General features: G+C 34.9%; 1 protein-coding gene across 1 annotated transcript in view; it reads left to right on the forward strand.

Annotated features, from left to right (window-relative positions):
* The window catches only part of ANO5 (anoctamin 5), a 102,440-nt gene that overhangs the window by 12,400 nt on the left and 77,756 nt on the right, over window positions 1–12,284 (forward strand). Inside the window, exons 3-4 of the mRNA XM_044258970.1 lie at window positions 7,893–7,898; window positions 8,646–8,696. Coding sequence (XP_044114905.1) covers window positions 7,893–7,898; window positions 8,646–8,696 — 57 coding nt within the window. The remainder of the gene's footprint in view (window positions 1–7,892; window positions 7,899–8,645; window positions 8,697–12,284) is intronic.

Here is a 12,284-nt window from a genome sequence, read left to right on the forward strand (position 1 = left end):
AGGCTGAGTGGGGAACCTGGACTTCTACTTGCATCAGATAGTAATCAGATACCACCAGAGTAGTATCAGAGGAGACTTAATAAAACATAAGGTTTGGGGAGCCTGGGTTCAGGTCATGATCCTAGAGTCCCAGGACCTAGTCCCACATCGGGCTTCCTGCTCGCTCGACAGGGTGGTCTGCTTCTCCCTCTGACCTCTCCGCCTCATGCTCTCTCCTCCCATTGTGTCTCTCAAATAAATAGATAAAATATTTTTTAAAAAAAAGGTTTCAATAAAATCTACTCATAATATAATACTTGAAAGTTCTAAAGTCCAGGGACGCCTGGGTGGCTCAGTTGGTTAAGCAGCTGCCTTCGGCTCAGGTCATGATCCCAGCGTCCTGGGATCGAGTCCCACATCGGGCTCCTTGCTCAGCAGGGAGCCTGCTTCTCCCTCTGCCTCTGCCTGCCATTCTGTCTGCCTGTGCTCGCTCTCTCTCCCTCTCTCTCTCTCTCTCTCTGATAAATAAATAAAATTAAAAAAAAAAATTAAAAAAAAAAAAAAAAAAAAAAAAAGAAAGTTCTAAAGTCCAGATTTCTAGAGAGGAAAGTCACATGTAATACCAAGACCCAGAAGGATAGCAGCTTGAATGAGAAAAGACAGATAACAATGCTGAGGTGACCCGGATGTTAGAATTATTTAGATAAGGATTGTAGAGCTACATAATAATGCTTCAGTGAGTATTTGTGAACATTCTTTGAACAAATAAAAAAATAGAATTCTCAGCAAAAAAAAAAAAAAAGAAATTTTAACGAAGAACATAATGGAAAGCTTAAAGCTGAAAAATAGAATAACTGAAATAAAAAACAAAAAACAAAAAAAACCTCAACAGCAAGGTGGAAAGGATAAAAGAAATCACTGAATCTGGAGATAGAATAGAAATTTTTATTTGTCAATAGAGCTAACTACAAATTCAAGAATCTGAGGGAACCACAGAAATAAGTAAGTCCAAAGAAATTCACACCAATTCACAAAACTAGATACAAGAAAAAAAATTTGAAGGCAGTGAGAGAGAAACAACGTCTTAACTACAAGGGAACGATAATTATAATTGCCGTAGATTTCTCATCAGAAACTATGAGGCTGAAGGAACTGGTACACATGTTTTTTCAAATACAAAGAAAGAAAGAAAGGAAGGAAAAGAAAGAAGAAGAAGAAGAAGAAGAAGAAGAAGAAAAGCCAATCCAGAATTCTACAGCCAGTGAAAATATCCTTAGAAATGAGCAAGACATTCTCAAGAGAAGGAAGTGAAGGAAGACTGAGGAAACTTTTTACAAATTTTTACCAGCACATCTACCTTAACAGATTGATCAAAGGAAGTTCTTCAACAGAAAATAGAAAGAATTTTGTAACATGAGGGAGGAGGAAAGAAACAACAACAGGAAGAATAAAAATAATATTTTATCCTCTTATCAAACTTATATTTGACAGTTGAAGTAAAAATTTTAACATCTGATGTGGTTCTCAGTGTATGCAGAGAAATATAGAAGATAATTATAAACAAAGACTGGGATATAAAGAAAGGTGAGGATTTTATGTCTTACTTGAGAGAGAAAGCATGTAAGCTGTAGACTGTGATAAGTAATGTGTATATAATTTAATATAAAAAGCAACCCTTTTTAAAACTATATGAAGAGATACACTCAAAAACTGTTTCGAGGGACACCTGGGTGGCTCAGTGGGCTAAAGCCTCTGCCTTCAGCTCAGGTCATGATCCCAGGGTCCTGGGATCAAGCCCTGCATCAGACTCTCTACTCAGCAGGGAGCTTGCTTCCTCCTTTCTCTCTGCCTGCCTCTCTGCCTACTTGTGGTCTCTGTCAAATAAATAAACAGAATCTTTAAAAAAACAAAAAACAAAACCAAAAACTTTCGATAAATAAAAGTGGAATTATAAAATAAGATTCCAGTAACCCACAGGAAGTCATGAAAAGACAAACACAAAATGGAGGGAACAAATAGAAACCAAAAAATAAAAAGGAAGAATTAATCTCTAACATGTGTCAATAATTACATGAAATGTAAGACAGAGATTTGAAAAGTGGCTTAAAAAGCATGACCATAAGAGAATTAAAAATATACATTATGGCTGAAGATATATGCAAATGTTAATAAGAAGAAAGTAGAGGTGTTACATTAATATCCTATAAAGTATACTTTGGAGCAAAGAAAATTACCATGGACAGAGGGGAACATTATATAATGATGAAAAGGGTCCATTCAACAATAAGACATAAAAGTTGTATGCACCAAATAATAGCATCACAATATGTGAAGCAAAAACTAATATAATGGAAGGAAGTAATACACAACTCTATAATTATAATTGGAGACTTCACCTCTTTCTTAACAACAGATGAAAAAACGAAAGAGAAACCAGCAAGGATATAGGTGGGCTCAACAATAGGAGAAGATTGTTATCCAATGGGATATAATTGACATTTATTGACTATTATACCTAACAGCAGAATACACATCCTCCTCAAGTGTTGATGGAATATATGCCAAGAAATACCATATCGTGAGCCATAGAAAAACCTTAACAAATTTAAAATAATTCAATTCATGCAGAGTTAGTTCTCTGATCACAATAAAGTCAAACTAGAAATTGGTGAGAGAGAGAGAACAGGAACAGCTCCAACAATTGGAAACTAAACAACATACTTCTAAACAATCTGAAGGACAAAGAAAGTCTCAAGAAAAAGACAAAACCAAAACAAAACAACATTCAACTGAATAAAAGTGAAAATACAATATACTAACATGGAGGGGTGTAGACAAAGCAATGCTGAGAGGGAAAATGTAGCCCTAAATGTTTGTTAGTAGAAAGGAGAAGTCTCAAGTCAATAATAAGCTTCCATCTCAAGAAATAAGAGCAAAATAAACCCAGAGAAAACAAAACCATGAAATAACAAAGGTAAGAGCAGAAATCAAGGAATTGAAAATTGAAAAATGTTAGAGAAAATAATTGAAATGAAAAGCTGTTTTTTTTTAAAATATAATAAAATTGACAGACATTTAGCAAGACTTACCAAAAAAGTATAGGAGAGAGAGAGAGAGAGCAGGGAGAGAGATAGGCATACTATCAGGAATAAAATAAGGCATATCACTATAGATTTTGTAGCTATCAAAATTACAATAAAGGAATACTAAGAATAATTCTACACATATAAATTTGACAACTTAAGTAAGTGGATGAATTCCTTAAAATCACAAACTATCTTAACCCATTCAATATTAAATTGATAATATGAATAGTTCCACAATTATTAAGGAAATAAAATGAGTAACTTAAGGACTTCTTCCCCCACAGAAATCTCTAGGCCCAGATGGCTTCACTGGAGAATTCTACCAAATGTTTAAAGAATAATTAACACCATTCTCTTCCAGACAGTAGAAGAGGAATGAACACTCCCCAATTCATTTTAGAGGCTTGCATTATCCTCGTACTAAACCAAACAAAAATAGTACCAAAGAAAAGAGAGAGAAAACTACAGACTAATATTTTTCATGATCACAGACACAAAAATCCTTAGTAAAATACTTTGCAAATGGAATATGAAAAGAATAGAATACCATAACCAAGTGAAGTTTATTCCAATGATGGAAGGCTCATTCATTTTCCAAAAATCAATTGATGTACTTGATTATATAAAAAGGATAAAGAATAAAAATCAGAGGATTTAATTTTTTTCAGAAAAAGCATTTATCTTATATATACACCCACATATTTATCTATATCTATATCTGTATCTGTATCTATATCTAATCTCAGAAAACTAGAAATAGAGAGGAACTTTTTTACCTGAAAAAGACCATCAATAAAACAGTAGCATCATATTAAGCAGTAGAAGACTGAACACTTTCCATTATGGTCAAAAACATGACAAGAATATCTTCCTTTATCCCTCCTATTAAGCATAGTACTAAAAATTCTTGTAATAAGGTAAATTAAAATGCATATGGATAAGAAAGGAATAAAAACTCTGCCAGGTTGTAGATGACACAGTGGTCTAAACAGAAAAATCTAAGAACTCTACAAAATAAACAAGCAAAACCAACCCCTCCAAAAACCAAAACCAAACCAAAACAAAACAAAAACCCCAAAAAACCCTCCTGGAACAAAGAAGCAAATTTCATACAGAAATCAATTGCACTTCTATATATGACCAGTAAACACATGGAAGCCCAAATTGGTATATGGCTTAGTCCAATTCCTATCAAAGTCTCAGTAAGACTTTTTATAGACATAGACAAAATTGTTCTAAAATTTATATGAAAATGCAAAGGCAGTAGAAGAGATAAAACAGTTTTGAAAAAGGAAAGTGGGAGAAATCTTTTTTTTTTTTTAGCTACAGTTTAATCAAGATATTGTGTTATTTGTTATTTCCAGAGAGAGGCATGTAGATTAATGAAGCAGATTGGAAACTTCGGAACTAGCCCCACATAGTTACTCCCAAATGATTTTGGACAGATGAGTAAAAACAGCTCGATGGAGAAAGAACAGTCTTTTCAGCAAATGGTGCTGGAACATTTGGATATATATAGGCAGAATTATGAACTTGAACTTTAACCTCATTCCTTATACAAAAATCAGTTCAACACTCATCACAGATTTCAATGTAAATCATTAAACTATACAACTTTTTGAAGAAAAAATAGGAGAAAACCTTTGGGAAGTAGGTCTTTGTAAAGAGCTATTAGACATGACACAAAAGCATGATCCGTAAAAGAAAAATTGATAAGTTGGACTTTTTCAAACCTAAAAACTTTTGTTTTATGTAAGATCATAGTAAGAGGAACAGACAAGCCACAGATCTGGAGAAAACATGTGCACATTGCATATCTGATAAGAGATCCCTATCTACAGTATTATAAAAAAACAGCAAAAACCAGTATTAAAAAACAACCAGCCCCAGTGAGTGAAATACACAATGATATATTTTCTTTAAAAGGATATAGATGGCAAATAAATACATCTGGCAAATAAAAGATGTTCAGTAAGACTAGCAATTAAGGAATTGCAAAATAAGACCAAAGTGAGCTATCACTATATGCCCACGAGAACCATTAAAATGGAAAATAGTGATGATACCAAACAGCGGTGGAGATGCTGAGAAACCAGGGCTCTCATACATTGTTGTTAGGGATGGAAAATAGGAACAGTCACATTAGGAAACTGTGGGGCAGTTTCTTTTCTTTCTTTTTTTTTAAGAATTTATTTATTAGTTGACAGAGGAAGATCACAAGTAGGCAGAGAGGCAGAAAGAGAAAGGGAAGCAGGCTTCCTGCTGAGCAGAGAGCCTGATGCAGGGCTTGATCCCAGGACCCTGGGATCATGACCAGAGCTGAAGGGAGAGGCTTAACCCAATGAGCCACCCAAGTGCTCTGTGGGGCAGTTTCTTAAAAAAGAAAAAAAAAAAAAAACTAAACATACACTTACCCTATGACTCAGTAATCACACCCCTGGGCATTTATCCCACAGAAATGAAAACATAATCACATGAAAATCTTGAAACAACTGTTTTGAGTAGCTTTTATTGTAGTTGTCCAGAGTACAAATAACCTGAATGTCCGACAGTAGGTGACCGGTTAAATCAATTGTGCCATAGCTCACCATGGACTACTACCTACCAATAAAAGGAATCAATTATTGATATGCACACAGCCGAGATGGATCTCCAGGGCATTAAACTTAATGAAAAAAAAATCCCAAAGGCCACATACTGTATGATTCTATTTTATATATCTCTTGAAATAACAACATAATAGAGATGGAGAAAAAATTAGTGCTTGTTAGTGGTTATGGATGTTTGGGGGAGGAATATAGATATAACTCTTAAAGGAGTAGCACAAGGGAGATCCTTCTGGCTATAATTGCTCTGTGTATTAATTGTACTGGTTCTTACTCAAATGTACAGAGGTGATACAACACAGTGCTATGCAGCTGTGCACACACATTGTACTCATGTCAGTTCCCTGGTTTTGAGGTTGTATCATACTTATACGAGGCATTAATCATTGGGGGAAATTGGGTGATGGGCACATGAGATTTCTATCTTTGCAAATTTCTAAGTATCTATAATGATTTCAAAATGAAAAGAAAAAAATAAATACAACTTATGTAACTTTTCCTCAATACCAATTTGATTTCCTTTTATCGACTCAAATGCTATAAAAATGCAAAACACAAATTTTAATAAGAGAATATTCACCCAAGCTTTGGATTGAGGCAAAGATGACCAGAATAATTCAATTCAAGATAGAATACATATAAATTCTAGGCTCACTATTTTAAAATTTTCTTACACTTTCAAATGATCCCTTCTTTCACAATTGCTTAAACTTGAAAAGGACTGAATTCTAGACTATTACTTCTGATCTACAGTTGATGTAGGTCATCACTGAAAATTGTTAGTATTTTTTTGGAGATCCAGAGAATGCATGTGAATTAAAAATTTATGGGATGATAAATATGTTAAATTTATGATATGATCACTAGGAATTAAGCAAATATTAATTTTAAAATGTCAACATATATTGAAAACTTCCCACGTGTTACCATATTTAATTTCACTGTACTAAAATTGTGGTATGGAGAGGTTAACTTGCTCAAGTTGTTATGTACCAAGTCATTAGTTTTGCATGACTGAAAAAAAGGTTATGAAGAGTCTTTAAAATGAGACTAAACTAGTTTGCTATACCCATAAAATTCTGGTGTTGGGCTTCTGAACCCAAGCAGGCTGATTCTAGAGCTTGTTCTCTTAATCACTCTACAGTATTACCTCTTTAAGAATACTGCTTTAAAGAATCCTGTGTAGAAGTACTTTTTTTCCCCCAGAATTTCAATTTCCAGACAATTGCTTCTTATGTTTAGAATAGTCGGGATTGCTACTTAGTTTCTATGGTGATGTACAGATCTGAATACTGCCTCATTTTTGTTTTGTTTTGTTTTTGTTTTTGCTACTGGAAGTTTGTATCAATCATTCATCTATTTATTCATTTCATTACATTTTGTACCATTTCATTCCATTCCATAATGGTTGGGGTCAGGGAAGGAGACAGCCTGAGACAGGAAAGTCACAGCTATGGAAGGGGGAAATGTAGAATTGAGAACAGCACAGATTTTCCCTTGGCCTGAGAGCAAGGTCAGTGACACATTAAACAATGAAATACTCAGCAAAAAGTATGAAGGAACCTATGTGAATTTTATTTTGCAAAATGAAGATACACCCATAGGTTTTGTTTAGAAAGTCACAACAGGTTCATATTTCTTAAAGGGAGAGGTCGTAAAGTGACTAGCCTGGTTGCGTTTGGGACATTTAATGTATTTTTTTTTTTGTACCTTCTTTTAAGTAAACAACTGGCTGCTTTCTACCATAAATGAAAAAGATTATTTTATGAGGAATCAGCATAAAGTGAAGCTATAATAGATTTATATATTATCTTAAATACAGAAATATAGGTGCACAATTTATTATTAGAGGCTGCTACTTTAGAATTGAGGGATGGAGATATTCATTAGCTCATATCTGATGTATTTAGGTGAGTTAATAGGATTCATTCAAGGTCCATAGGCGGAACACACATCAGTGAAAAGAGGATTTTGAGCCTATATTTACTCTTTGACTCAGTTTACCATAGTTCTTCCAACTGTTTCAGCATAGCTTTAATACCATAGATGACATCTATCTTTTCATGGAATTTATTTTTGAATACCGTAATATGAAAATCAATAGGTGTTCAAAATTCTTTTCCTTGTCCTCCTTAAGAAAACAGATAAATTAGTTTTGTTTTTTGTTTTTTGTTTTTCTTGTGGCACCTGGGTATAATGATGCTGTTTGTGATTTTCCAAGAACCAGGTAAGTGAATTTCCCCATCTAGCTCTGAATTTAAGGTTCTTTTTTGCTGACTGCGGCCTCTCCATAGCACCCCCTGGTGCCTGACACCAGACACTACAAGAAGTGATCGGGTGTGGCTCCAGGTGCGTGTGCTGTGATGTGCAGTATATCAGGGAATATGAGGATTTAAAATCCAATATACAGAGGCCTAGCTATTACTTTAATTATAAGTGTTCTGTGTGTATTTATAGCCTTTTTTCTTGGGTTGTAAGTGCAGATCCTTAAGAATTCTGGTGGTGTGTTTCCTAAGGTATTTACTTTATTTAATAAATTAATAAATAAAATAATTTAATTATTTAATGTAATAAATATTTGTTTAATAATCCCCCACAAAATTTTGAAAGGCCTGAAATAGCCGGTTAATTCTGCCTTTCCTTGTGGTCCTGCTCACGACCCAACATCATTCAAAGGGTGGTACTCTGCTAATTTCTCTATAATATAGTAGTTTCTTAACCACTTCTCACATCTTGGGTTTTTTTATTTCATAAAGCTACCTTCAAAATTCTCATTCTTTCTCAAGCTCTTTCTCCCTGCGCGCGCGCACACATACACAGACTTTTGCATTTAATTTCAGGTGTTCTGTAAGTTCTCTGAATTGCAGGTTTTGTATTTCTATATTGAGAACCTAGAGTTTTTGTAGTTGAAAGTTATATCCTCTCCACTTGCATTATTATTAACAGCATTCTGTCTTCCCCATGTTACTGTTAGCAGTCCCTGAGCAGCAGAGAGACCAGCTTTCTCATCAGTGAAGAACCAGTGGTAAGCAGCTATCACTATACTTTCCTGCATGGACACAAATGGGGGTATTATTGTGTAGTCAGAGCGGGTGATGCTCTCTTTCCCAGGTCAGTTATCTTTCAGGTCCTCATACGTGCTATTTGAGAATTTTTTACTTTGGGGAAAAAATCAGTTTCTTATGGGGAAAAAAGTAACATCAAATATATCTATGAGAAATACATATAAATAGAAAGCAGAGTTGTTTACTTGCATTTTAATTTCTCAGTTTTACAAATGAGAAAAAAAAAATGAAGGATCTCAGAGGCTTAATGACTTGACCAAAATTATCCTGACGTTGAAGAGGTGGATCCTGGACTAGAACTCGAGTTTCTGAACTGTGGTTCAGTATTCTTTCTTCCTATTTCACCCCTCCAGTCCTTTCCCCTTTGAGTACATGCATAAGAACTATCATGAAGTACAGTTTATTTAATAATCAAATTTGAATATCAATTAAGAGGTTAGTAAAAAAAATTTTTCACTAATTGCTTAGTAAAAAAAAAAATGATGCTGTTTGGGAAGATGGAGAAATAGAGTTATATTCTTATACTGACAATTTTAACATGGGTGATGTTTTGCTTTCTGTTAGCATACTGATCTGTAATGTTCCAGAATGAAGGATGTGGGGTGATCAAGTTATAATAATTGAAACTTTGTTGGTTCTTCTTTTTTTTTTTTTTGGATCATGTAAAACATTTATATGATTCCAAAGTTGAAAGCCATAGATCAAATAAGGTTTAATGGAACCTAAAGCTTATGCTATTTTGCTGTCACTCTTTAAGAAGAATAATGGAACAATAGTAATTTACTTTAAAAAATTTACAAACTATTTGACCATGAGGACGTATTGTTAGAACGTCCTTTGAAATACTTGGAGGGGCTGGTGCAAGCAAGAAGCGTAAAGAAGAAAGTAAATAGATTTACCTTTATTAGCTCAAATGTAAATCTATGTGAGGATGAAACTGTAAAACGCAGCATTTTCAGAGAAAATTTTCTTCCTTGTTTTTCCTCTTAATCCTCTGAAGTAATCATTTGTACTTGGGTTATCCTTTTAACGTGTCCTTTACTTTTCCATTCATAAAGTGTGTGTGTGTGTGTGTGTGTGTGTGTACACATACATCTGTATATTTATATTCCTCCTACTTCTTACACTAAAGGCAGCATACTGTATGTACCGGTCTTTTCCTTTGTTTTCACTTAACATAACCTGAGTTCACGCAATATTGTATGTAGATTTCATTCCTATTCATTTGTATGTTGCGTAATATTACATTGTGGGGGTTTAGCATGGTGTATTCATTCAGTCCCCTTACTGATGCACATTTGAGTTGTTTTTAATCTTTTGTTATCACAAATATTGTTATAATAAATACCCTTGAGAGTCAGTCTTGATAATATTCTGGCATAAAAGAATAAACATATATGTAATTTTGCCACATATTGCCAAATTCCCCTATGATTTACATTTCTGACGAGTGTTGGAGGATGCCTGCGTGTTGTCACGGGTTTAGATTTCCGCCTGTCTGGCATTGAGAAGGTTAGTGGCTGTTGGGAGCTCCATCAGTTAGTTGTGCATCTTAGTGTGGTTTATTTATTTTTCTTAAAGATTTTATTTTATTTATTTGACAGGGAGAGATAGTTCACAAGTAGGCAGAGCAGCAGGCAAAGAGAGGCGGAAGCAGGCTTCCCGCTGAGCAGAGAGCTGGATACGGGCTTGATCCCAGGACCCTGAGATCGTGACCTGAGCTGAAGGCAGAGGCTTAACCCACTGAGCCACCCAGGCACCCTCTTAGTGTGGTTTAAATTTTCCTTTCTCTCAGTATGAGTGGGACATCCATCTTTTCCTGTGTTGATGGTCATTTTACCTCGTTTTTTCTGGATAACTCTGTTCATTGATTATGTCTATTTTCCTGTCAAACTGTTAGGTGTTTTCCTTTTTCTCTTGAATTCTTTTTTTTTGGAGCTGTTTACATATTTATTGTTAATCTCCTGCTTGTGATATGAGTTGTAAATAATTTCCCCATTATGTCACATGCTAGTGATTAAAATTCTAGATTCCAAATGATTTGAAAATTATTTATGGTATTTCATTTTTTTGATGACATTGTCTTTGGTTAAACAGTAAGTTTGGGAAATTAAACAGTAAGCTTCTTTTTCAAATAAACTTTTAATTTGAGTACAGTTTTAGATGTACAGATTTACTGTGAATACAGTAGTACATCAAATTTCTTACACCCCATTTCCATTTTCCCTTGTTATTAGCATCTTTCATTAGTATGGTACAATTAATGAACTATTATTGGTACATTATTATTAACTGAAGTCCATACTTTATTCGGATTTCTGTATTTTTTCCCTAAGGTCCTTTTTTCTATTTCAGGATCCCATCTGGATACTAAGTTGCATTTATTTATTTATTTTTAGGGTTTTATTTTAATTCCAGTATAGGCAGCATACAGCGTTTTATTAGTTTCAGGTGTGTAGTATAGCAGTTCGCCACTTCCGTACATCACCTGTTCTCATCACAGGTGCGCTCCTTACTCCGCATCACCTGTTTTCCCCCGTCCTCCCACCTCCTCCCCTCTGGAAACCATCAGTCGGTTCTCTGTAGTTAAGAATCTGGTTCTTGGTTTGTTTCTCTTTCTTTTTTCCCCTTTGCTTGTTTGTTTTGTTTCTTAAATTCCATGTATGACTGAGAGCATATGTATTTGTCTTTCTCTGACCGACTTACTTCACTTAGCATTATACTCTGTAGCTCCATCCATGCCATTGCAAATGGAACAATTTTATTCTTTTTATGCCTGAGTAATATTCCAACGTATATATATGCCACGTCTTCTTTATCCATTCATCAATATATGGGCACTTTAGCTGCTTCTGTTATCTTTGACTAATGCTGTTATAAAAATATGGTGTTATGTATCCCTTTGAATTAGTGTTTTTGTGTTCTTTGGGGAAATAGTAGTATGATTATGGAATGGTAGGGCCATCAATTTTTTAACTCTTTTCAGAACCTCCATAGTATTTTCTATAGCAGCTGCACCAGTTTGCATTCCCACCAACTGTGCATGAGGGTTCCTTTTCCTCCACATCCTCCCCAACACCTGTTGTTTCTTGTCTTGTTCACTTTAGCCCTTTCGGACAGGTGTGAGGTGCTATCTCATTGTAGTTTTTTTTTTTTTTTTTTAAAGATTTATTTATTTATTTATTTGACAGAGCGAGATCACAAGCAGGCAGAGAGGCAGGCAGAGAGAGAGGAGGAAGCAGGCTCCCTGCTGAGCAGAGAGCCCGATGTGGGCCTCGATCCCAGGACCCTGAGATCATGACCTGAGCCGAAGGCAGCGGCTTAACCCACTGAGCCACCCAGGCGCCCCTCATTGTAGTTTTGATTTGCATTTCCCTGATGGTAATGAACATCTTTTCATGTGTCTGTTGGCCATCTGGATGTCTTCTTCGGAGAAATGTCCATTCATGCCTTCTGTCCATTTTAAAATTGGATTATTTGTTGTTGTTGTTGTTGTTGTTTTTAAAAGATTTAATTTATTTATTCATGAGAGACAGAGAAAGAGAGAA

This window comes from Neovison vison, chromosome 7 (assembly GCF_020171115.1).
Source record: "Neovison vison isolate M4711 chromosome 7, ASM_NN_V1, whole genome shotgun sequence".
NCBI lineage: Eukaryota > Metazoa > Chordata > Mammalia > Carnivora > Mustelidae > Neogale > Neogale vison.